Here is a 24063-nt window from a genome sequence, read left to right as displayed (position 1 = left end):
TTAGTTCAGTATGAATTTACCTAGTGTTGTCTCAGTGCCAGGCCCCGTGCTAGGAGTGGGGGATGCAGAGATGAAAGACATGGCCCCCACCCACAAGATGGCCCAGATGAAATGGGGAGAAAGGGGTGTCATGGTGGCCCAGGCTGGGGCAGAACGTCTGTAGTGGGTTGAATTCTCCCAAGTTCATGTCCACATGGAACCTCAGAATGGGACCTTACTTGGAAATAGAGTCTTTGCAGATGTGCTTAAGGTAAGGATCAAGATGAGACCATACTGGGTTAGGGTGGGCCCCAAATTCAATAAGGATGTCCTCATAAGGAAAATGACACATGAGGAGAAGAAGGCTGTGTGTGGACCGAAGCAGAGACTGATGCGATGCAGGTGCCAGCCAAGGAACACCCAGGGTTGCTAGGAACCACCAGGAGCTAGGAAGAGGCAAGGACGGGTTCTTCTCTGGAGACATCTGAGGCAGCGTGGCCTGCCAACGCCTTGATTTTGGACTTCTAGCCTACAATGGGAAGGGTGCCAGGATCAGGGAAGGGAGCCTGGGTAGGAAGGTTGGAGAAGGCGCCACAGAGAATATGAGGATTGAATAAGAGTTCACTAGGCAGGGCAAGGAAAGGCATGATAGCAGAGGGACTAGCATGTGCAAAGGCACAGAGGTATGTTGTACGTGGCAGGCTGAGGCTAGGGGAAGGATAGCATGTTTGAGTAACACCAGTCACAGTTCTTGTCCTCTGGGACACTACAGATTTTTGTTATAGGTGGTGAAGTTAAATTCAGCCTACGTTGGGACTTCGTGTCGTTCACCAGAGACAGCAGACGCTGAAGAGGATGAGGCAGGAGGGGACGACCCAGATGGAGAGCGAATGTTCCCGGCCTGGAGGGTTCACCATCGGAGCCCCCACTGCGTGTGGGCAGAGATTCAGGAAGGGTCTGAACAGGGAGGGGCTGCACTTCTAGTGACTCTGTCCTGCTGCGGCCATGCCACTCTGCCAGTGCACTGTCCAATGCAGTATCTGGCTAGCCATGTCCAGGCCAGCGAATGGTCTAACGGTGGCCTCAGGACAGCCAGGCCTTCTTTCAAGATGCCCCCGGAAGTCGGGGCTGGGGTGAGGTGTGCAGTGCTGAGACCTCCTGCCCACTCTCCCTGCTGGCTCCTTCTCCTACTCTCGGTCTGACTCTGGGACAGGGTGTTTGATCTTTTTGTTAGTGTTCTCTTGCTTAGCTCTTGCTCCACTTTGTTTTTTTCCACCTTCCCTTGTCGCCTGTTGAGATGATTAGTCAAGCCATTTGACATTTTTTACTTAAAATGTTTCAGTTTAACTGCTGCCAGCTAAATATATTTGGACCTCGGCTATGGACTGTGCTTCTCTACTCAGCCAGGGAGGCCAAGGAAGCGTTGTGCCAAAACCATCCCTCTTTCTTTTTGGGTTGGGATTGTCCTCAGCAGATTGGAAACGGTCTCTCATATTCTGAGGGTTTATTGCAAAACCCCATTCAGGTACTGGGTTTGGCGCAGGTGTGTGGATTTGTCTGCCACCTGGGCATCTTCTCTGACACGCAGAGCTGGCCTGCAATGTGCTTGGCCCTGGTGCCATCTTTCTTTATAAATCCTGGGAGGCGATTTACATAGCTCCTCTGCTCCCCAGGGAGACATGGACCAGCGTTGAGCAGCCACAAACTCTGGCAGCTTATTAAATATTGGACTGAGAGGAAAGGAAGAGAAAGTCAAGGTGTTAGCAAGTCTCTGACAAGGATTTTTGGAGGCCACAGAAGGCATTTATAAATGGGAAGACTCCACTTCTAATTCCAGGCAGATGGGGCAGGCTGGAGAAAGCCCTCCACCCTCGGGCTTACCCAGATGTTTGAACTCAACCCAGACTTGCCAGACTCTGTTCAGGATCGGGATGGGGAGGAAAGAAGGAAGGATGAATGACCCCTTAGCAGAGGAGTTGGGGTGCTTGAACTAGCGGGACATTCATTTACCTCTGATTTGGAGATGGAGCTCCCAGAGACAATGCACATTCAGCCTTCTCATTCATTTACTCTTCCTTAATTCACTCAACGTGTGTTTATTGAGCACCTGTAACTTATGTGGCAGACACTGGGGCCAACCCTGGGAATGCAGAGGAGAACAGGACAGATATAGGCATATATAGGGGAAGACAGTGATCAGATAATTATAAATGGAACGAGGGTCTCAAAGGGGAAGAGTAGAGGTTAATGAGGCGTTCAGTAGGAGAGCTGACCCAAGCTGGGGCGGAGGTGCTCAGAAGGCCTCCTCGATGCAGAGTAAGGTGTTCCTCGAAATTCCATCAGGTGAAGTGGTAGGAGAAGTGTGGTAGGAGAGGTCATGGCAATGGCACATGCAAAGGCCTGAGGCAAGAGAGAGGAGGGTGTGAAATAACAAAGGATGGCTGAGAACAATGGGGCCAGAGAGATAGGCAGGTGCTAGATCCTAGAAGGCCCTAGAAGATGCCTGAAGGATGGGGGGCTTTGTGCAAAGGTCTCAGGGAAGCCACAGATCATCTCAAGCAGGAGAGTAGCTTTAACAAGATTACTCTGATTGTTGTGCCAGGAGGGATCCCCTGCGGGTGCCCCCAGGGCGTGAGGGTGGCTAGCGCTTGGCAGTGGAGACAGAGGAGCTGGCGTCTGTGATTGGTTTCAGGGCCCGGCAGACAGGATCTGTGGGTGGAGTGGGCGAAGGGGGGTCAGGGAAGGCGTGAGACCCGGGGGAGTAGGGAGTGAAACACGTGGGTATGACAAGCTGGGCAAGTGTTTTCAGGCGGAGGGTGCAAGTGTGAAAGCAGAAAGTGGGGCCTGTTGGAAGGAGGGAGGCTGAAGGGCAGCACAGCTGATGCTGAGTGAGGGGGACATGGTGGGAAATGACACTAAAGGTGACAGCAGAGAGGCCACAGGGAGTGGGGGAATCTTGCAGGTCCCGAGGCTCAGCTGAGAGAGCTGGAAAGGTTCGGAGGGTTTTAAACAGGGGAATGACCAATTCTGAGTTATGTTTTTAAAAAGATCACACAGGCTGCTGTGTCGAGAGGAGATTCAGGAGGCCAAGGTGAAAGCAGAGACCAGGAATGGCACCGTTATAACACCTTAGATGAGAAAAGGTGGTGGCCGGACTCGAGTTAGTGCTGGGGGTGGTGGGACGTGGTTGGCTCTGGATATGTCTGGCGCAGACAGAGTATGGGAGGAAGAGAGGAGTCAGGAGTAGCCCGTGGCTTGGGGCTGAGACACTGAAGGAAAGGTGTTGTCCTCTCCCGGGGTGGGGAAGCCTTGGGGGGAGTAGGTTTGGTGAGGTGAGCGTGGTCTCGAACACGCTGAGTTGGAGGTATCTATTTAATATCACAGTGGAGTGGTAGGGTAAGCAGTGGGGCCTGGAATTAGAGAAAACTGAGCCTGGAGTCTACCTGCATTTATTCATCAGGAAAATGAGGAGACAAGAATGAAGCCTGGGGAGTCAGAGGGGACGTAGGAGCAGGTGGTGTTCCAGAGCTGGGTGAGGAAGGGGTTTCAGGAAGGACAGGCCAGCGGTGTCCTCTGCTGCTGACCATGCAACTAGGACAGGGAAGAGAAATGGGCACTGCAGGCGTCATTGGTTGTCTTCCCAAGAGCAGTTTCAGGGCGAGCAGGGTTGAGAGCCTGAGCAGAGGAGTTCAGAGAGAGGAGGGTGGAATACAATGCATGTCCCCAGCCTGCAGCTCAGGGGACAGTGTGCAAGCTGGGGCAGGGCTGACAATCCAGGCGGGACCTCTGGACCACTGCCAAGTGGTCTGGGAAGGAGGGCAGAGCTTCAGACCCCAGCAGGAGAAGCCAAAGTGCAAGGCATACAAACTAGGAAGAAAGGAAAAGTCCAGAACCTAGACCCAGGGGGCCGGTGGGGAGGAAGACTACCGCTTGGGAGGGTGCCCTCTGGTTCCAATCTCAGGGCAGCAAGACTCATTCCAGATGCTTCCATTGGTGGGGAGAGAACTTTGCTCACACGGCTGGGCTGGGACAGGGCTGGCCAGGACAGACGAGAACCAGCCATGAAGCTCTTTGGTGCCCACGGCTGAGCAGGGCAGCGGTTCTTGACCCTGACTGCACATGTCAACCATCTAGGAAGCTTTCCAAAAATACAGAGTCCTGGGCCCCACCTCTGAGAATCCCTGTTGGTCCATCTCGAGTGGGGCTCAGTCCCTGTTGTTAAACGTCTTCCTGGGCGATTGCAATGTGCAGGCAGCACTGAGAACCGCTGCTCTGTGCTTCAGCTCATTCCTGAGCTGGGGGCCGAGCCAGCGTGGGGACACTTGGAGACGAAGGGCGCGACAGGGGTCGTCAGCCCTGGCATCCGAGGGCAGCGATTGCTGTAAGCTCCAAAGGAATTTGTTGGCTTTCCCCGAGAAGAGCAATTCTCATAACATTTACCAAAATGAAAATCTCGATTAATTCTGCAGTTTTATAGCTCCTCCGAGGATGGAGAAAAACATCATTTGGCACCAGAAACAAACTTTATTTTGATGGTGCAGGATAATTTTACAAACACTAGATACGGAATTGCACATACTTCTCTGGAATTTCAATGTACTATGTCCATAGAACACAGAGAAAGACAGTCGTGGCCAATTTCTCACGCTGCCACCTGGACCAAGTGCTTCCAGGGACCCTCTTGGATCTCTTGGTCCCCTTGTTCCAGATTTCAGGGTTTCCCTGGGCACATGTGGCCTTTTTCAGCCCAGACTTTCTTCTTTTGGGGACCTGCTTCTATCTGGCTATGTGGGCTGTCAGTCACAATAGTCAACCCCACCTCTGCCCCTGGGGACGTGATCCAGGACTAGCCAGCTACAGCAGCTCAGTCCGTGGCAATAGTGACCAGCTCCAGCTCGAGAGGTAGGCATGGAGTGCCATAAGGGTCATCAGCATCGTTTATGGGTTTAAAATATAGATAAAGCAAAGTGCTCTCCTGAAGATGCAAAGCCAGGGGATGTGAGTCTGAGTTTGTCAGTCATCATTGTCCTCACCCTGTGTGGATAAAGAAGCTCGTTTGTAGAATGAAGCTTCATAGAAATGAGGTAGAAAGGGAAGAAAGGAGAGAGAGAGGGAGAGGACATGGGGGTAGGGGAGAGAAGGATAAAGACAGAGATGGGAGGGGAGAGAGAGAGTTGAGAGCGTTAGTTCCAGCAATACTATGCCTGGTTCCAGGCCTCCACGCTCTGGCACTTGAGTCCTGTGAGCTCTCCCTGTTGTTAATCCTTTTAGGGTTGAGCTCTTTGGAGCTGGGTTTCCGTCCCTTACAGCAGAAGGCATCTCGACTGAGGCAGGTTTCTCGTCCAGCCTCATGGAAATGGGGACCTGTGGGGTATACACTGGAGAGTGAGGCAGGCGTGGTCGAAGAGCTTGTGAGGCAGCTGTCCCTGGGAAGTCCAGGTGTCCGTCTCAGGGTCGTAGCAGTCGAAGGAGGCCGAGTCTTCAATGTTGCAGTCTGTGGTCAGCCGCCGCCCGCCTGTCACATACAGCTTGTTCCCCATCACCGTGGCCCCGTGGTGCATGGTCCGGTCCTTCATGTCCGCACACTTGACGAATTTGTTGGACTGAGGGTCATAGGCAAGAATCCTCCTTGTGTAACCTGAGAACCAAATGCCACGTGGGCAAGCTCAGCACTGCTCGTCTGGGACGGGAGGTCAGCCGTCCCCGGCTGCCTCTGATCCCCGCCGCTGCCTGACACGGAGGCCAGGGCTCTGAGTTGGGGTGTGGGGTGCTGTGGCAAGCCACCAAGGCCCGGCCTGTGGCAGAGCTGGGGTTGGCACCCAGATCTGTCTGGCTCTGGCCTGGCATCCTTCACCCTGAGTCAAGGGAACACGCAAGCTATTCTCAGATTGGGAGCTGCCTCCCAGTCCCAGTAACTTTCTCAACCTCACTGGCATTTTCATCTCTCATATGCCCATCCAAGAGCTATAAAAATTCCAAGAAGGAGCCTTTGGAAACTCAGATGTGAGTCCCCACAACAGCTCTATCTGGTAGGTGCTTTTAGGATCACCATTTTACTGATGGGCAAACTGAGGCATAGAAAGATGTGTAACTTGCTAAACAGCACGTAGCCAGTTAGTGGCAGAGCTAGGATTTGAACCCAGGTCCATCTAACCCAGAACTAGTCCTCTTAACCATGACACTATACTGAGATGACAGAGAAATAACTATCAGTAGCTAAAATTATTAACAACAGGAAGCATTTTTTATTTACCATGTGTCTGCGATAGTGCTAAGTACTTTAGATACAGGAGTACGTTTATTAACACAACAACTCTGTGAAATATGTAGCATTTCATCCATTGTTTCCAGATAAAGACAGGGAGAAATTCTGGATGAGGAAAGAGTTTTGTCAGATTGTCCACGCTCCCCTGGTTGGATGGACGTGCTGTTAAAAGGACTATCTGGTAGAATAACATCTGCCTGCTAGTGCCTGTTCTTTCCATGGGAGGTGAGGTGTCAAGCTTGTGTCCAGCCCAGCCATCCTGTGTTCCGACTCACCTCCCACAATGACAATCCGCTCCCCAAGCACCACTGCAGGGGCGCACACATTCTTGATCATTCTAGTCTCCATTTTGAACCACGTGTTTCTGGAAATGTGATAAACCTGAGGGGTGAACAGAACCATGTCACCGCAACTTAAATATTTTTTTTTAAAGACAGAAGTAGTAATTAAGAAGGTGAACTAGGAGTGTGTTTTTTCTTCTATTTTTCTCCAGTTTAAAAAATATACCTGCAATACTGTTAATAAACAAAATATTATTAAATGACAGATAAAAGAATATTATTGGAAATTGGTCTTTATGTGACCCCATGTGATCGATCGATCAGTGGCTGGATTTCTATACAGTGGACCAAGAGTTCTGCATTGTAGTATATGTTTCACTTACCTTGCTTAGAACATTTTTTTTTCTTTTAATGACAAATGGAACAATTTAGGTGTTCAGAAAACCAACAATTTTCCAGTAATTTTTATTTCTACATTATGTTTAAATTCCTATATGTTCTGGTGTATCCAAGAGGGTCCTAGAGCCAAGAACAAATTTGAGGCTAAGTGAGGAAGGCTTTTGAACAGTTCATGCCTGAAAGTCATTAGAGCCTTAGGAAAAATGAAGCACGAGGAAGGGAAGAAAGACCAGAGAGGAGGGTCGGGCTGCTTCGGCGTGTTCTCAAACAGTGTGTCAAATCACCATTCCCAAAACCTGTTCTCCTGTTACTGTCCTCAGTTTAAAATCCAAATAGCAAATGTAAATTAGCTCATTATGAGAAAAATCTAGTACAAGACATATAGGATGGATTTTATATTAATATGATAAAAGAAGGAACACAAACATTTATTTACAGAGGATAATGGTGCAGTATTCTTCACTGGAAATTCTTTCCACATAAATATACTTGTCAAAGTTATTAAAGACTTTATTATTTTATCAGATTTTATCTTCATAACCATCATATGGGGTAGGTACTATTATGTCCTCCCGTTTTCCAGATTAGCCTATTGACCAGAGAGGTTAAGTGACATGCCCAAGGTCACACAGCTTCAGCGAGTGGGAGAGCTGGTCTGGTTTGAGCCCAGAGTTCATGCTCTTAACCGCCAGGCCTGTGGCTCTGCCTGGGGCCAGGAAAATGTGGCCTTTCCTGATGGAGGCTTTTGAGACTGGGGCCCTCTTGAGGTCTCTGTCAGTCCTTCACGTCAGGGAGCCTGGAGGGGGCCAAGTGCTAGAGACAGGGGTAGTCACAATGGCTGTGAAACCTCATAATTTCATCTGAAAATATGTAGGCGACAAACTCTCTGGAAAGTGGGATCCTTGGAAGAAAAGCAAACACTGGTTGCATTTTAGTTGAGTGAGTAATTGCCTCCTGACCTTCTGTTCTCTATCAGCTTTGGGTATGGTTTCAAAAATAGATTAAATATTTGCTTATAATCCTCATAATTCCCCAGAGAGGCGGGGGCAAGCATAACAAAGGATGATCTTTGACCAGTGGAGGAAGTGATGCCTTGCTATGGTAAAGGACTTGCTTAATGCCATCTAGATAGAAAGGAGGTCAGGTGGAAAGGTACATGCACAGGTACAATTTGCATAGTGAACCTATTGCAGTATGGTCATTAAAAGAATGCATGTGTGCAGATGAACCATCTTGTGAAAAAAACTCCCAACCTATGCCTGAAAAATCCAACCTGCTCTGTCAAATGACTCCAAGCATTCCTTTTAAACTATATTTGAATGAGTAAAATTTCCATTTCTAAGCTAGTGCTAAGAAGATAAGAAAAAGACCCAAATTAATACTTTGACTATTTTCTCTCTTCCCACTGCTGCAGTGTAAAAGGCTCACTCATAGGCTAAATACTTTTTGGCTTTGCGATGATCTTGTTTGACGTACTATGTGTCTCTTGATATGCTAGCTTAAAGCTTTTTTGAGCTTTGCATTTTGCTCTTAGGAAGTCGCTGGCAATTTTGCAAAGTGAAATCCAGCATAGTTGTTGACTCTATTTTGAAAAATAGCCAAAAGAGAGGGAGGAGCTCTAGCTTTACATGGAAGCGCTTTGCTGTGTCTGTGTTGTGTGGTCAGAGCTTGGACGGGAGCAGAATGTCTCTCCCAGCTCAAGTAAAGGAGCACGGTTTGGAACAGTAATTCTGGAAAGACTAAGAATCTGCCTAGATGATCAAGGAAGAGCTGAAAATATGGGCTGGAGAAGTGAAGGCAAGAAAAAGATCCCCACAGCACCAACCAAGGGCAAGCCATCACTATCCCTTGCCTGGAACTCTAGAAGAGTTTCCCAATTTTCCTCCTTTTGTTCTTTCTGGTCCCTCCAATCCCTTTTCTACATGGTGTCCAGAGGGAACTTCTAAAAATGCAAATTTGATCACCTCACCCACCCTCTCTGAAACCCTTTAATGACGTCCAGGTACTCCCAGGTTAATCCCAATTCCTTGACAAGGCCCAGAGCCTAACAAGACCAGCCTCATCTCCACAAATACCCATCCCTCAAGAATGTTCCAGAATTTTTATAGGAAGGGCTCTGGGTAGAGGAGGTTGCTCAGGTAGCTTTGGAAGGGGCTGATGGAGATCACATGAGGACTAATACCCCTCCCAGTTACCCCCTGGCACACTGCCTTTCTCCTTGCTTTGGGCTGCAACTAATTTTCATGCTTTCATGTCCTCAAGGCAGGGGGCTGGGTCCCTCTGTGCTTCAGGGCCTTTGGACAAGCTGTTTCTTTACCCAGGAACAGCCCCCCCCCCCCAATTCGGTAGACAGTTCAGACTCCTGCTTCAGATGGTGGAGAAGCTCCCTCATCTCTGCCCACATCACAGCTTCTGTTCCATGCTCTCTCAGGATCCACCCCACCCTCCACCTCCTCTTTGATCTTCATCCTCACCTGCCACCTCTCCTCTCCTGCCTCTCTGCTCAAGTCAGCTTCAGCCAGAGTCACAGGATTCTCTCCAATGTTCCCTGAACCTAATGCTCTCTCTGATTCCTTCTAGACTGGCTTAGAGCACCTCTCTGTGCAGCATCTGAATGGCACTGGTCTTGTCAGCTCTTTGAGCATTATGTGTAATAGCCGTTCCCTCTTGTGAGGCCTTCACAGGGCTTGGTGCTCAACATAACTCTTGGAAATGAACAAAGCAGATCTCATGGGATCTTCTTGATTATCTGTAATAATAAGCTCATTGCTCAAGTTTTTCATATCATTAGATGAACTGCAGTGATTACGAGAAACTTGCATAGAGTTGGAAAACACTTAATATTCTGGAATGTGGCCTTTATTAATCGTACTTCTTGGAGAGCTTATTAGTGAAATTAGTATCTACCTGTCATTTAAGGGAGGTGCTCCCCAACCTGGCTGTACCTCAGAATCCCCTGGAGTCTCTTGTAAACCATGAATTTTAGGATCCCACACAGAGATTTTGATTCAGCAGATCTGAGGTCCGATTCCAGGAGATTTGGTAACAGAGGTATGGCCCAAGATTTGGGAATCTTCTTTTACTGATTTAGGTTAGAAGCATCTGCCAAATTCCTATAGATAGGACTTCACTATCTGACATTCAGTGTGTTCCAGCTTGAATTTTTAGATATATTTTTTCTCCTGAAATTAAGATAAACTTTTCGTGGATAGGGATTGTATTTGATATACCTTTGAATGTATTAATCTTGTACAAAAGAATTCCTAAATTGAAAAAAATCTTGCTGAAAATGATTCTTCTTTCCTCCCTCTCTTCCTCTTTCCCTTCCTTTCTTCTTTCCTTGCAAATGACAAGTGTGTATGTGTGTGCATTCATGCATGTATGCATATGTTTGCATGCATGTATGTGCACATATGTATCAGTATATGGGTATGTATATGTGTGCATGTGTAAATATGTATGTATGTGTATGCATGTGCATGTCTATGCATGTGTGTACACACACACATTCATGTACTTACATGATGGGCAGAACCAGCCATTTACCTGGATAAGGCGCACAGGGTTCTGCATGATGTCCTCTCCCCCAAAGAGGTAGAGTCTTTGGTCTTTCACAGCAACGGCCGGATGGAGAACCCCCACTGGCATGCTGGCCATAGTCTCCCAGACGTTGAAGATGCTGTCGTACCTCTCCATGGAGCCCATGAGCTCCTGCCCTTCCCCAATGCCCCCGATGGAGAAGATGAAGTTCTTATGGGCAGTGCTTCTGTGAGAGTAGCGGGCTGCCAGCATGGGCTCCCCCAGCCTCCACTGATTGAGTTTCAGGGAGAAGATGTAGACGTTGTGGCTGACCAGACTCCTCCCTGAGCTGACAGCCATGCCCCCGAGCACGTAGACGCTTCGGTGCAAGGTGACAGCCGAGGCCTTGTACAGGCGGGTGGGGAGTTTGGCGAGGCTCTGCCATTGGCCAGTCTGTCTGCTGTACAGCAGGACGTCCCTGGTGGTCTGCTGGCTGTCCTTCCGTCCCCCCAAGAGGATGAGGAAATCTTGGTAAGAGTTTCTTGGAGGGACATACGACAGGGGTTTGCAGTCTGCAACGCTGGTACAGTACAAAGAGAACATCTGCCTCTTGGCCGTCTCCAAGATGGTCTGGCACGCGGGTGAGGATTGCAGGAGGGCGTCGTTGGCGATGAAGTGGTGGAAGAAGGCTGGGTGGATGTACTGGAGCCTGACCTGCTCGAACAGTTCCTGCACATGTCGTTTCCGGGCCTGGAGGTCGTGCTTGATCCAAGCCATGAGAGCCTCAAACACCTTTTCCTCCTCCCCACAGAGCCCGTCGTCTCCGAGGTAGGCTCTCAACTCCAGGGCGCGGAGCTCCTTCAGGTCAGCAGACGCGGCCACCTCTGGGAAGTACGTCAGAGCCACCTCCCTGGCTTTTTTTCTGAGGGTCTCGCAGCTTAGGATTTCCGCGAGCCTGAGCATGCCCAGGCAGTTGCTGGGGGCCAGCTGGCTCTGCAGGTATGAGGAGCAGGCCTCAAACAGCTTGGGGTACTGCAGCATGGACGCCGCCTCCATCAAGGGAAGGACGTTGGCGGCGGCGATGCGCACCTCCCCCGTGTACACATAGGACACGATCTGGTCCAGTGTCGGGGAGTCGATGCCTTTCAGCTGGACTTTGGCCTCTCTGTTCTCCCGGAAGCTGCTGCAGAACATGGCCCGGAAGTAGGGGCTGCTGGAGGCCAGCACATTGCGGTGGCAGGGGACCTCCTGGGTGCCGGTGCAGAGGCTCACATCCGTCAGGATCCTGCTTTGTCTTAAGCCATTGAGCTGCCGCAGCAAGTCGGAGGAGAAGTCACCGTCTTTGAAGAGCAGCCCATCTGGCGACTCCGCGTCCATCCTGCAGAGATGAGAGGAAGTCCTGGGAGGGAGCACGACTCAAGCCTTCCTTAGTGGCATGTGCTGGAGGCTTCAAGGTGTGGGGGCTCCAAGACTCGGCGCATCTATGTCCCTTCACCAAGATGGCTGTGGGTGTCACCAGGAATATCGCACAGGAAAGAGCAGACCCCAGACCTCAGAGCTGACAGGTCTCTTCTTGGTTGTGATTAGTCTCAAAGGTCACAGGCAAAGAGCATCTTCAGCTAATCTGAGAAAAAAAACAACCACAAAAACCAGAGTTGTTGGAAGTTACTTGGCTGCCAGGGGCTGAAATGTTAGCCTGTAACAAGACAACAGTCCATGCATTTGACCAGCAGGCATGCGTAAGCCTTCTTCCAGATTCTTGGCATGTTTGTTATTTAGTAAACTCATCTAAACATCTCTTTCTGGGTGTTAGTCATTCCCTGAGGGTGACATCCTGGGGGTGTGGCCCTCTAGTAACCAGACAGAAATGAGGGATGAAAATGGGCCTTTGCAATATACATATATTTTTTAAAAACATGACTTCATAGAGCCTTTCTGGTTTTGTTTTAAAGATGGAATAAATAGAAAGCAGAGACCTAACATTACCCTGGTTTATTGGATGACAGCTGGCAGTCAGTCTACCTGCAGAAGAATTAAGCATTAGAGATATTTACCTTGTTTTGCTGCAGTGACATCCACCGATGCCTAGTCCAACTCGTCCCCCCAGAGAGATTCCACCTCTCGCTCCGAGCGAAACCATAAACCCCCAGGCCTTTCCTTTAGTTGGCAAATGATTTGTCCTAGGAGAGTTCTGGATTTGTTTATGCTGAAGGCACTTTCACAGTTTTCTAGAGCTTTGTGCAAGGACTGCTGGGCAGGGAGACAGTGTATACATTCCAGGGCTAAGAATAGTTGCATATGTACTTTCCACTGTTATGACATGTGACTTTCCAGTTGCCTTTTGCAGCAACCCGAGGGCCTGCAGGGCCCGCGCATGCTCACATGCCTTGTTTCCTTGGCAAGTGTTTATATCGGCAAAAATAGATCGGGAGGAACAGCTTCTCTTAGAGAAGACTTTACTGCCCACTTGGAACCATCTGAGTCCCTTGTCCTAAAAGTACCTGGGAATTCTAGATGTCTGTAAACAGGTTACTGTGACCTATGGAGAGTCACTGAAGATGGCTCTGGGCCACGTTGAAAGTGGCAGGTGGTCACAGGGGAAGCCAGAACACGGGCTTGTGGGTGCTGTTCAATGGCTCTCTATTTCCCACCATCTGCCTGGCAGAATCGGCGGAGAGGGCTGTGACTTCCTCCTCCAGGCTTTAAGGTGATGGAATCCTGACATCAGTTGTTTTTTGTTGAGCACCCTGGAGTTTCCAGACTCGTGAAAGACCAGACCTTTGTTGGGCCTCCTCACCCCAGGAGCTTCCGGGTTGTGTCTGCCTCTCCCAGACATGTGCAATCTTTTTTATAGCTCAGCCTTCCTTTTCTGTTTTACTTTTCCATTTTCTCTTGTCTGGCAGGCTTGAGCTAGAGGCAGGAGGCAAGGCATGTTGCTCTGGGGAGGAAGAGGAGGAGTAGTAGGAGGAGGAGGAGAGAGGTGGGGGAGGAGGAGGAGGGGGAGGAGGAGGAGGAGAGAGGTGGGGGGAGGAGGAGGAGGAGGGGAGAGAGGTGGGGGGAGGAGGAGGAGGAGGGGAGAGAGGTGGGGGGAGGAGGAGGAGGAGAAGGAGAGAGGTGGGGGGGAGGAGGAGGGGGAGGGGGAGGAGGAGGGGGAGGAGGAGGAGGAGGGAAGTGGGGGGGAAGGCAGCCTCCAGTGATAAGAATCAGAGCCACATGGAGGCTTTCGAATCACTGGGGAGACTGAAAGGGGCCTCAGGCCTGTCCTGCCACTGCCTTCAGGGAGGTCGGTGACTGTACTAGCCACCAGGTGGGGAAGCCTGACTTTCTGTCCTTCTCACATCTTGCTCAGACTGTTGCAACAGCCTCCCGTGCTGCTTTTGTTCTTTGTGGCTAGTGCTTCTCCTTCCAACACGGCCACCCTGTCCTTACCCAGGAGACACCTGGGAAGGCAAGTCAGAATCTGCCACTTCCCTGCGTCATGCTCTTCAGTGGCTCCCCGTGTCTCCAGGACTCTTTAGCCAGATTGGTCTCCTGCTTGCTTCCGGAACCATGATTTCTCCCACCTATATTTTATAGTCTTGCCCCATCAGACAACTTACTCGTCCTTGTATGCGTCTGGTCCCTGTTGGGGAGGCTGGGCTGGCCTTGCAGGTACCACCGGGCAGGGTGGAAGGAGTTGCAGATCACAGAGTGGATCTCGCCCAAAAGAGTCCAGAAGGTCACGATCAGGAAAGTGTGTCCAAAACGTGTTACTGGGGCCAGGAGCATGGAGGCCAGAATTAGGAGCAGAAGGCCTGAGCCAAGAGGGTCAGGGACCCACGGAGGCACAAACAAGGAGCAAGACAGAGGAGCTGTTCCTACAGGTGTTGGAGCTGGTGACCCTTCCTGGGTTTCTGAGCCGTGCTGGTGACATAACAGGCGAGTGGGCAACTTCCTCAAGGAGCCTGGGGGCCTCTGTTTTCTATTCTGTGCTGTCACATGTGCTCTTCCCTATGCCATGTCCGTCATTTTCACTGCTCCCGTTCATCCTCTAAAAACTTAGTTTGTAGATCACTTCTCTGAAAGTCTTCCTTGACTCTCTCAGACAATTAATTTCTCACTCCTCTGTACTGTTTCCATTCCTCCATGCACTTCTTTTTATTATTTTTTAAATTTTAATTTTTAATTTCAGGATATTACAAGGGTACAAACACTTTGGTTACATACATTGCCTTTGTACCACCCAAATCAGAGATACGAGCATGCCCAACCCCCAGACATCGTACACCACACCCATTAAGTGTGAATATGCCCATCTCCTCCTCCCTACCCACCTGCCCGATGCCCTATGAATGTTACTTCCACGTGTGCACATTCCAGTATGACATGCCTCGCACCTCATTGCAATTATGTCTACTGTTTGTGTCTCTCCTGGTAGAGTGGAAATCTCTGGACCACAGGAACCTTGACTTCATTGTCTCTCTAGCCCCAGCGCCCAGCACTACACCCGGCACACAGTGGGTGGATTGTATATAGTTCCTGAATCGAGCTGTAACAGAATGGAGAATGGAGAGAGGGAGCCTTGTTGGGTGGACTTCACGCCCCATCTGCTGTGTGGGTTTAGCAGGGCTGCTGCAGACAGCTTGGTGTGTAGACTGAAACGCAAATGGTGCTCTGGTGCAGCCCTGATCTTCATTCCAATCAAGTCCAACAATGTGGGGAAGTGAAAAGTACAATTGCTCCATATGGCAGAGCGAGAGTCAAGTTCAGGTTGGGAACTGACGTGAGGTCCTCCTACCTCCAAAGCCAGTGCTTTTGTCTTTGATGAAAAAATAACTTCCTTATAGCTCTGACATGCCTGTGTTATTTCTCTTCCAGCTAGCGAGGAAGCTGTGGGTTTGTGCGAGGGTAATAGACAGGATTCCTGGGAGTGAATTAACACAGCACCGTTCCCTGGCAGGGATTTTGCATTTCCTACATCTCCTAACTAATTAGACCTTCTGGAATACAGCCCTGTCCGGCGTTCAGATGAGCCTTGGTGTGCAATGTCAATGTCTGGCCAATTTTGCTAAATCTTTTGGTTACTAATGTTTCAAACAGGCCTCATTCTGTTGGCTTGGCCTACTAGGAGAATTTTGGTCTTACATTAAATGTCAGGAAAGAACACAAAAGAGAGTCTTGGTGTTTATCACATAGCAGGCACACACATATAATACCAAGCCCAGTCCAAAAAGGAGTCTCTACCATCTACATGTAACCACAAGTAGCCTATTCACGGATCTAGTTCTCTCAGAGAGTTTTATACATTTTGTCTTAATTTTCATCTAGAGGATGTCTTAGTCTAGGACCTGAACATATGGCAACCTAAAATAAATGAGGACATTCAGCTCCTTGTCCCTTCTTTTGATGAAAGTCAGCATCATAACAAATCAAGGCCCAGACTTTGGAGGCAGAGGGGCTAGGGATAATCTTGGCATTTTCCCTCGGTATCTGTGTGGCCTTGGGCAAGTGACTTACATTCTCCTAGCCTCAGTTTCCCCATCTGTTCAATGGGGATAACCATCCTTGTCACAGAAAAATAACACATGTGAAGCATCTGGGACAGGTAGATTCATGGTAAATTATGGTTATTTCTTTATGACTCTGAAAATAACCTCATTACATTCCAGTAGGTCTTGGTGCCTGGTTTTCAGTGTCTCGTTTGGTCTCCTGTGCACTCTAGCCGTTTCCTTGAGCAATTGCTGTGTTCCTCATGATCTACTCAGTCTCCAGGAGGCCTGGATTTCAGCCCAGGCTCTGCTATGGACTGGCTGTGTGTGTCTTTGGACAAGTCACTTAACCCCTTTGCACTTGTTTTCTCACCTGGCCCTTCCAGCTCACCCTCCCATGGTTCCTGCCCTGAGACGTCCTCTGCAAGCTGTGGTCTGGGAGGGGACCCTGAGAAGCTGAGCCTCACGGGTAGGGCCGCCTCAGAGCTCCTGCACGTCTCTGGCCTGAGGCTGGGAGCAGAAAAGCAGCGCTGGTTGAGCCGCCAGCTGCTATTCTTTCTTATTTTGCCAGTTCAGAAAGCCTTCATTTTCCTCACAGATTCTCGATCGACATTGCAGCGCTCTTTGACTCAGGAGGCCTCGGTTTCTTTCGCACCTGGGCGCTCCCGGCCTGGGTCCCTGTAGAAAGGGCAGACTGGTTCAGGTCAGCTGCAGGTTTGACAATGACAGCCAGGAAGCCAAACAAAACATGCTCCAGCCTACCCCACCCCAGTCCTCCCGACCCCCTCAGGGCTGTGCTGTCTTCTAGCCCCTTCCACAAGCAGTTCCCTTGCACTGTTAGGGAACCATAGCCGTGGGGGCTCCCAAGAGCTGTGCTTCAAGGATGGACAAACATGCACACAGAGGCCCTTGTGGTGGCTGCTCTCTCACTGGAAGGCTGTTCCCCACCAGCATCAGTGTCTGCTGTTCCCACAGTCCGCAGGTGGAGCACAGAGGTGGAGGAGAGATCCGAGAAGCAGACAGCTCAGCCAGATTAGGGGAGGCTGTAGGAAGAAACTTGCCTCTTGATATGTGATTTAAATTTTTTTCCCCATACATGTGAGAGCCCAACTATCTGTGTCTGTATCTTCCAGCTGGGTCTGTTTTTTAACCGGCCTGTGGAAAGCTGAACAAGGACTCTGTACTCCAGACAAAGGCCCAATGGGGCCTGCTCCTTCAGTCCAGGGGTTGCCATGACGACCGTCCTCCAGGAGCTAAAATCCTAATGCTACTTTTACTAGGCCAGTAGTACAGATGCCTGCATTCCCCACTCTTCCTCCACTCTGCCCCTCCACCAGAAAATATCTTCATATTTTTTTCCCCTAGGGAGGGTAAGGGAAAAAAAAAGGCCAACAGAGACGACATCAGGAATGCTAGTGGGTTGTTGATATAACCCGCTATCTGCCACCCCTCAACCCTCCACCCCCCACTTCTTCTGCAAACTCAAGTCTGATCTCATCTATCATTTACGCCACAGATCAGCTTTCTGGGCTCTCAATCAAACTGAGAAGAAAGAATAGGACCAAGGATGCTTTCTTACACTCCTCTTTTAGCACTGTGAGTCACAAAGAATAATTTAACACTGCTTTGGCCTCTCTGTTTCCCATAACCAGGCACTCCCCAATGGTAAGACAGGCATTTAGGCAGAGGTGCCACCTCCTCTGAGCCATTTAGGAACAGTTTGGCAATTGGCTGCGGTGGAATAGAAGGCTGAAAGTTTACAGAAGGAGGACTGAGTGGGAGGGTGAATTTTACTGCTTTCAAAGTGGGGATAGTTAGAATCCACAGGGGAAATGGGAATTGGACAAGAAAGGATCTGAATAACTAAGGGTCATTTACCCATCCATCCTTCATTAATCCATCTATCCATCATCTATCTATCCATCCATCCATCCATCTATTGATTATCTATCCATCCATCTATCCATTATCCATCTATCCATCATCCATCCATTATCCATCATCCATTTATTCATTATCCATCCATCCATACACCCAACCATCCATCCATCTATCCAACATCCATCCATCCATCTATCCATCATCCATCTATCATCCATCCATCCATTTATTCATCATCTATCTATACATCCATCCATCATCTAACCATTATCCATTTATTATTCATCTATCCATCTATCCATCCTTCTATTCATTATCCATCCATCTATCCATTATCCATCTATCCATCATCCATCTATTCATTATCCATCCATCACTCAACCATCCATCCATCTATCCAGCATCCATCCATTTATGCATCATCTATCTATACATCCACCCATCATCCAACCATTATCCATCATCCATCTATCCATCCATCTATCATCTATCCATCCATCATCCTTCATCCATCCATTCAGGAAGATACTAGATAAGCAAATTTTCTGTCCACATGGAGCAGAATGGTAGGAAAGACAGACAAATCAATACTTTTATTTTCCAAAGTGTTCTGAAGAAATGCCTTCTTCAACCTCCCTCTTGACCACCTCACCCCACTTCCATCATGAATTCTGGGTCCCCATAAAAGGAGAACTTTATACATATGTCTTTGAAAAACTCTCACATCAGGCTGAATTTTAATCATACATTTCCATCTCTCTTCTATATTAGGTTGTAGCTCCTTGAGGGCAGGAATAAATCTTATCCCTCTTCCCTTTATTAGTAAGGGGAAAGAAGAGATATAATGCAATTTGGTGGCAGAGTCTGCCATGGGAGAACGTTTGCTTACATTTGCCTTTTTCAGACTATTTATATTTTCACAACTGGATCTTTATTACATTTTTCCAAAAATATTTTTTAACTTATGTTTTTCTATGTTTAAACCTATGTTTAACCTAATGATCAAAAATAGGAGAAAAAGAATATTTTTTGACTTTCTGCTAGGTAAGAGAAGGAATCTAGGACACATTCACTTCTTCTTATTTTCTGGTTTTTGCAAACATAATCTGAGGTTTAAGGCTCAGATTAGTCATCAAATTATTTTATATACCATATCTTTTAAGGATTACTTTGCTATTTGCTTTTGAATCATATTTACAACAATTATTTACCCGTAGCTCTGTATTTGGCTGATTTACATTCTACTGCCTTTATTTTATGCCACAGCCTTCTAATTCTTACATGCTTCATTCTGACTCACCTTTTGATTAAGTGGAGTTCATTGATTTGTGATATATTTTTAGGAAGAATATGGGAGAGGGGCATTTTCTCAATCCTTCAGAAGATTCTCTTTTTGTTTCCTATCACCTGTGAACAACAACTTGGTTAGGTATAATAGTTTGGGGCCAAAATTTTTTTCCTCAAATCTTTCTGGGAACCATCCATTTTATTCTGGAAAAGCATTGTAGAATAGAAGTTTATGAGCTGAGTGATTTTTATCTTTTTTTGTTTATTTTTAGGCTGACTCTAGGATGCAAAGGATCCGGGGCGTGGACATTATTCATTGTCTTCCACATCTTGCCCTGTTCCTTGCAGTCTCTGAAACGATGCAGAAAGATTTTTGTTCAGGGTGTGTGTGTGTGTCTGTATCTAACACTGTATTCTGGCTGTCTCAAAAGATGTCACCTGTATAGTAGGGGACAGCTGGCCACTTTTAAGATCGGTCTATTCTCTGGGTTTCTGAGTCAAGAAACAGAAGCGTGGAAGTGTCTCCTCACTGACTTTCAGAGAACTGGATCTTCTGTCTTCCATGAGGCAAAGTGTGAATAGGTCATTCACTATTTCTCTCTGGCCAGCCGCATCTGCTTTGTCATTATTCCAGTGACTCTCAGGTTCTGATAGGGTTTTTATCAGTCCTGGGTTTCTGGGCTGTAGTGAGTGTTCACCATTCTTTGTAAATAATTTTCGGTGGGAAATAGACGCTACTAGAGAGACACTGTTTTGTATTGGAACACCAGCTTTGCACACTGTTCTTGAACTTCAGTCCTCAGAACCTACCAGGATTCAGGAGCCCCTTGGATGGATAAAGGCTTCCCTTGCCATCTCTTTACTTTCTCTGACACCTGAATAATCAAAAGGTAGAAAAAGAGTGGGGAAAGGTAAACATGGTTGATTTGGTAACCTCCATTCCTAGGAAAACTTGCCAAAGCCCTCAGGGCTCTGGGTAAGGAAGTAGGGAGTATCTTCTTATGTTTTCCATTCCAACGGGCAGGCCAATACAGGCCACGGAGTTTCAGACATGAGCTGGAGGTCGGGAAGTCTGCTATTTAAACTCTTCATCACACCTCGTACATTGTCAGTTGCCCAAAGGCATTTCGCAATACTGGCAGTAATAATAGCAACCAGGAATCTCCCATTCTTCCTGGGAGATGTGCACATTATTCCTATTGTCATCTCCAGAATTTCCTTCAATGCAAGTGCCTGAAGGGGAACTTTATGTGTTTGTGACTTCTAAACTAGAATAGTATACAATGGGGGGCGGGGGATGGTAAACCGATCACGTGCAGAGTTTCCCAGTCATCAGTTGATGTTCCTCCAGGAGTGATTATATAAGAACAGTAACAAGGATGATCTTTTCTGAAATTGGAAGGGCCACCAGGTCATATTGATTGATGGTTTCATCCCAACACAAAATTTTAACCATCTCCTACATACCTACTATATTTGCTGCACACAGAGGGTACTTGGAAAGACACTCAAAGATCCCATTGCTACCAGGCCACCTGCTAGCCCTCTCTTCAGCCTGATTAGAGCAGATAATGAGTTAGACAACAGTGGAGGAAAGTGCAGGAGAGAAGGGGAAGAGATTGTTCCAGATGGTGATATTAAAATGTGAATTATCCCTACAAAGGATGCTCCAGTCCTGTGATTGGTTTGTCAGAGGAGCTGGTCGGGGTGGAGAGGGGTACCTGGGACAGGTAAACAGAGCAGTATGCAGCTGGTTAGAGGGGAGTGTTAAGGTGGTGCTTCCCTTAGAACAGTGTCTCTGAGGCTGTGGGGCAGTGGGGGCAGGGGGGGTGGTCAGACGTGCTGTTACCACTGAACAGGTGGAGCACAGGGCATGGCAGACAAACTTGTCGCCTCACAGCTATGGCTGCGGTTCTCTGAGAACCTTCGGAAAACATCTCCCTCCTCCCAGGACATCACGCAGGTGCCCAGATGTTCTGATTTAGGCAGAAAAGACCTTTCCTCCTTGACATTTCCCACGAACTCTCTCCTTGTGTTCTCTCCCTAGGCCCTGTTCCCCTCTTACTTTCCACCCCCCCTCTGTTTCCCCTCTCATTTTCTCCTCTTGCTCAGCCAAGTTATTTTTGCTTGCAAAACCCCTATCCTGTTACCTCTTCCATTATCACTTCTCATGAGGAACTAACTTTTCTGGACCTATCTGGCTTGGCCGCCTGGCTCCACCCCTTCCCCCTTCTTTCCCACTTCCTGCTCTGGGATGGGGGTGGGTAGGGGTGGGGGATGGGAGCGGGGTGGGGGTGGCTGTGTGCTAGGGGCCATTTCTCCAGTTACAGCCCCTTCGTGGAAGCTGCCTCAGGCCAAGGCGAACTGTCTCAAAGGAGAACTAATGGACTATTCATGGAGACAAAAACTTCCCTGGGGGCAAGGGGAGAGCAGAGACTCGCCCCACACACATACTGAGGGAGCCATGTTTTCTCGAAGTAAATTTGCTTATTAAACCATGAGTCTATATTCCATGATGGACAATTTTCTAGTATGTATGAGGGCCCAGAATTATCTATTTCCAACTGTTTTATAAATGAAAAAACAAAACAGAGTTTGAACAAACCTAGGATCAACCAAGTACTGCCACTCACTTGGCATGTGTCTATGAGCACTTTACATTCTCTGTGTTGTTTAGTCTCATGACTGTCCTATGGGGTAGGCTTTGTTAAATCAGGGTTTTTAGTATAAGTATGTCCCAAACATTGCCCAGTACATATTTATGCTAAAATTTTCTTATCATCTGAAATTCAAGTTTAAGTGTATGTCTTGTATTTTATGTGCTAAATGTGGCAGCCCTCCATTAAGCCCATACTACAAATGTGAGGGTAATTGACTTTCTCGGGGTGCTTGATAAATGTTAGCTTCTTGCCCCATCCCTCCAGATCTCCACTATTCAAATGGGAGAGAGAGAGAGAGAGAGAGAGAGAGAGAGAGAGAGAGAGAGAGAGAGAGAGAGAAGAAAGAAAGAAAGAAAGAGAAAGAAAGAAAGAAAGAAAGACAGACAGAAAGAAAGAAAGAAAGAAAGAAAGAAAGAAAGAAAGAAAGAAAGAAAGAAAGAAAGAAAGAAAGAAAGAAAGAAAGAAAGAAAGTTATTTAAACTGAATGCATATGCTCTGGCCTTCTGCCCATCTACTCTTTCATTAGATATTTTCACCTATTGTCAGGAATTCCCTGGCAGCAGTTAAAATCGGCCCAGGGCACAGCAATGGTTGAATCCTTTGATTGAATCCTGACTGGAATTTTGACCTTTCTGAAAGGGATGTGGCAAAGTGAGAGCCAGAGGCCTTGGCACTCGCAGCCACCAATGCTGCCCCTGGCTTTGGTACCAACTCAGTCCTTGAACCAGGACACCTCTACTAATCCTTTCATGAATTTTAGTTTCGTTATTGAAAAGTCGAGGATGGGAATACTGACCTTCATTCTTAGTGTCATGCGGAGTTGTTGCAGCGTCTGATTTAAACCCAGGCAGACCTGGGTTTAAACCCTAGCTTTACCACTTACCAGATGTGTGGCCTGGGGCAAGATGCCCAATCTTCCTGTGCCTTAGTTTCCTTGCATATAAAACTGAGATAATGAGGGTGCAAAATAGAATGAAGGCTGTGTGGTTTTGAGGCAAGTCTTACTAATTAATTCCCTCAGTCAAACAAACACTTATTGACAACCTAGTCGACTCCTCCTATAAACAGTTGTGTTAGGGGGTTGTGAATGAATGCCTAGCTCTGTTCCAGGAGAAACCTGGACTACCAAAAAGGAACGGGAAACCTGATCTATGCCCTGAAGGACCAACAGCCCTCTAGGAGGAGACTAGTTTTATCCAGGTGAAACAACAAGACAATAAAATCAAGGGCGTGAGGATTCAGTGTGAATTCGGGCAGGATGCTAAGGAGGCATGAAGAATAGCAATCTTGCTTTTATGTCCATTGCAGTTTACCGAGGCCGTTCGCAGACATTGGAGGTGAGGCAGAGAGTGCTGAGAACATGGCAGGGCTGGTTGTGGAGAGATTCTTGGAGGAGGGGGCTCTTGAAGAAGTAATAGATGTGGATTCGAAGACGCTACTTTTGATGCGATAAACCCAAAGCGCCAAGGCAGGGAAGCCGCTGACCCCCAGCGTGGCAGCAGAGGGGTGGAAGCGGGGCTGCAGGGAGGCTGCTACTGAGACCATCGCTGTTCCCTCTGCTGGAGTGCTTTTCCCTCCGATGTTCAGGGCTCAGCTCCGACATTATTTCATCAAACGGGCCTGATCTGAGCACCTAACGAAGCACCTAACAGGTGTCCCCACGACCTGTCTCTCTATGTCGCATCACCCTGTTTTATCTGTTTCATTCGCTTTTCAGGTTTTGAAATGATTCCATGTGTGATGTTTCATTGTTTATTTTCCATTTCCCTTAATAGAAGGAAAGCTCCATGAGAACAAGAGCATTGGGCCCATAGTACGCGCTCAATGGACATTTGTTGGATGAATATACGAGCAGGCAGATGGAGGCCTCAGAAGACCAGTCTAAGGAATTAGGATGTTATAGGGAATTATGAGGGCCTTGATAAAACCCACATGGAAGGATAGTGTATGTTTCAGAAGGCCCTCTGGTGACGGGAGTTGGAGTGTTGTCCCTTTTTTTGCTCTTTGCTTTAGAATGAGTCTGGTGGGTCATGGAGCCGCTGGGGGTATCCATGTGTGAAGGCGGAACCTGGGTTTGGGGTCTCCTCAGCCTGAGGCTGTGTTAGGGCAGCGGTTCTCACCCTGGCATCACCTGAACGTCCCTGGGGAGAGTTAAAGATGGCTGATTCCCAGGCCACACCGCAGTCTAAGTCCAATAACAGGTGAATCTCTAGGGGAAGGCAGGCAGCAGTGTTCCCTGAGCTTCCCAGGAGGTTTCACCGTGCTGGGCCAGGCTCCAGCACGTCTCTTAGGGGCCAGAGGCACGATCCATGGGCCTCTCTCAC

At 48.2% G+C, this 24063-nt stretch overlaps 1 protein-coding gene across 2 annotated transcripts; it reads right to left on the bottom strand.

The window, feature by feature from the left end:
• Positions 1–4904: 4904 nt before the first annotated feature.
• KLHL38 (kelch like family member 38) lies at positions 4905–12710 on the bottom strand. 2 transcript variants are annotated; one of them, XM_012743317.2, is made up of 4 exons: positions 12498–12710; positions 10471–12067; positions 6520–6625; positions 4905–5617 (listed from the first exon to the last, which is right to left on the bottom strand). In XM_012743317.2, the coding sequence occupies exons 2-4, from the start codon at positions 11818–11820 to the stop codon at positions 5328–5330; spliced, it is 1746 nt and encodes a 581-aa protein (XP_012598771.2). In that variant the 5' UTR covers positions 11821–12067; positions 12498–12710; the 3' UTR covers positions 4905–5327. The 2 variants fall into 2 exon arrangements, with proteins under 2 accessions (XP_012598771.2, XP_075861161.1); XM_076005046.1 differs by lacking the exon at positions 12498–12710 and having other exon boundaries at positions 10471–12118.
• Between the last annotated feature and the right edge of the window lie 11353 nt (positions 12711–24063).

This window comes from Microcebus murinus, chromosome 7 (genome assembly GCF_040939455.1).
Source record: "Microcebus murinus isolate Inina chromosome 7, M.murinus_Inina_mat1.0, whole genome shotgun sequence".
NCBI classification, from domain to species: Eukaryota; Metazoa; Chordata; class Mammalia; order Primates; family Cheirogaleidae; genus Microcebus; species Microcebus murinus.
This window is presented reverse-complemented; position numbering and strand designations above follow the sequence as displayed.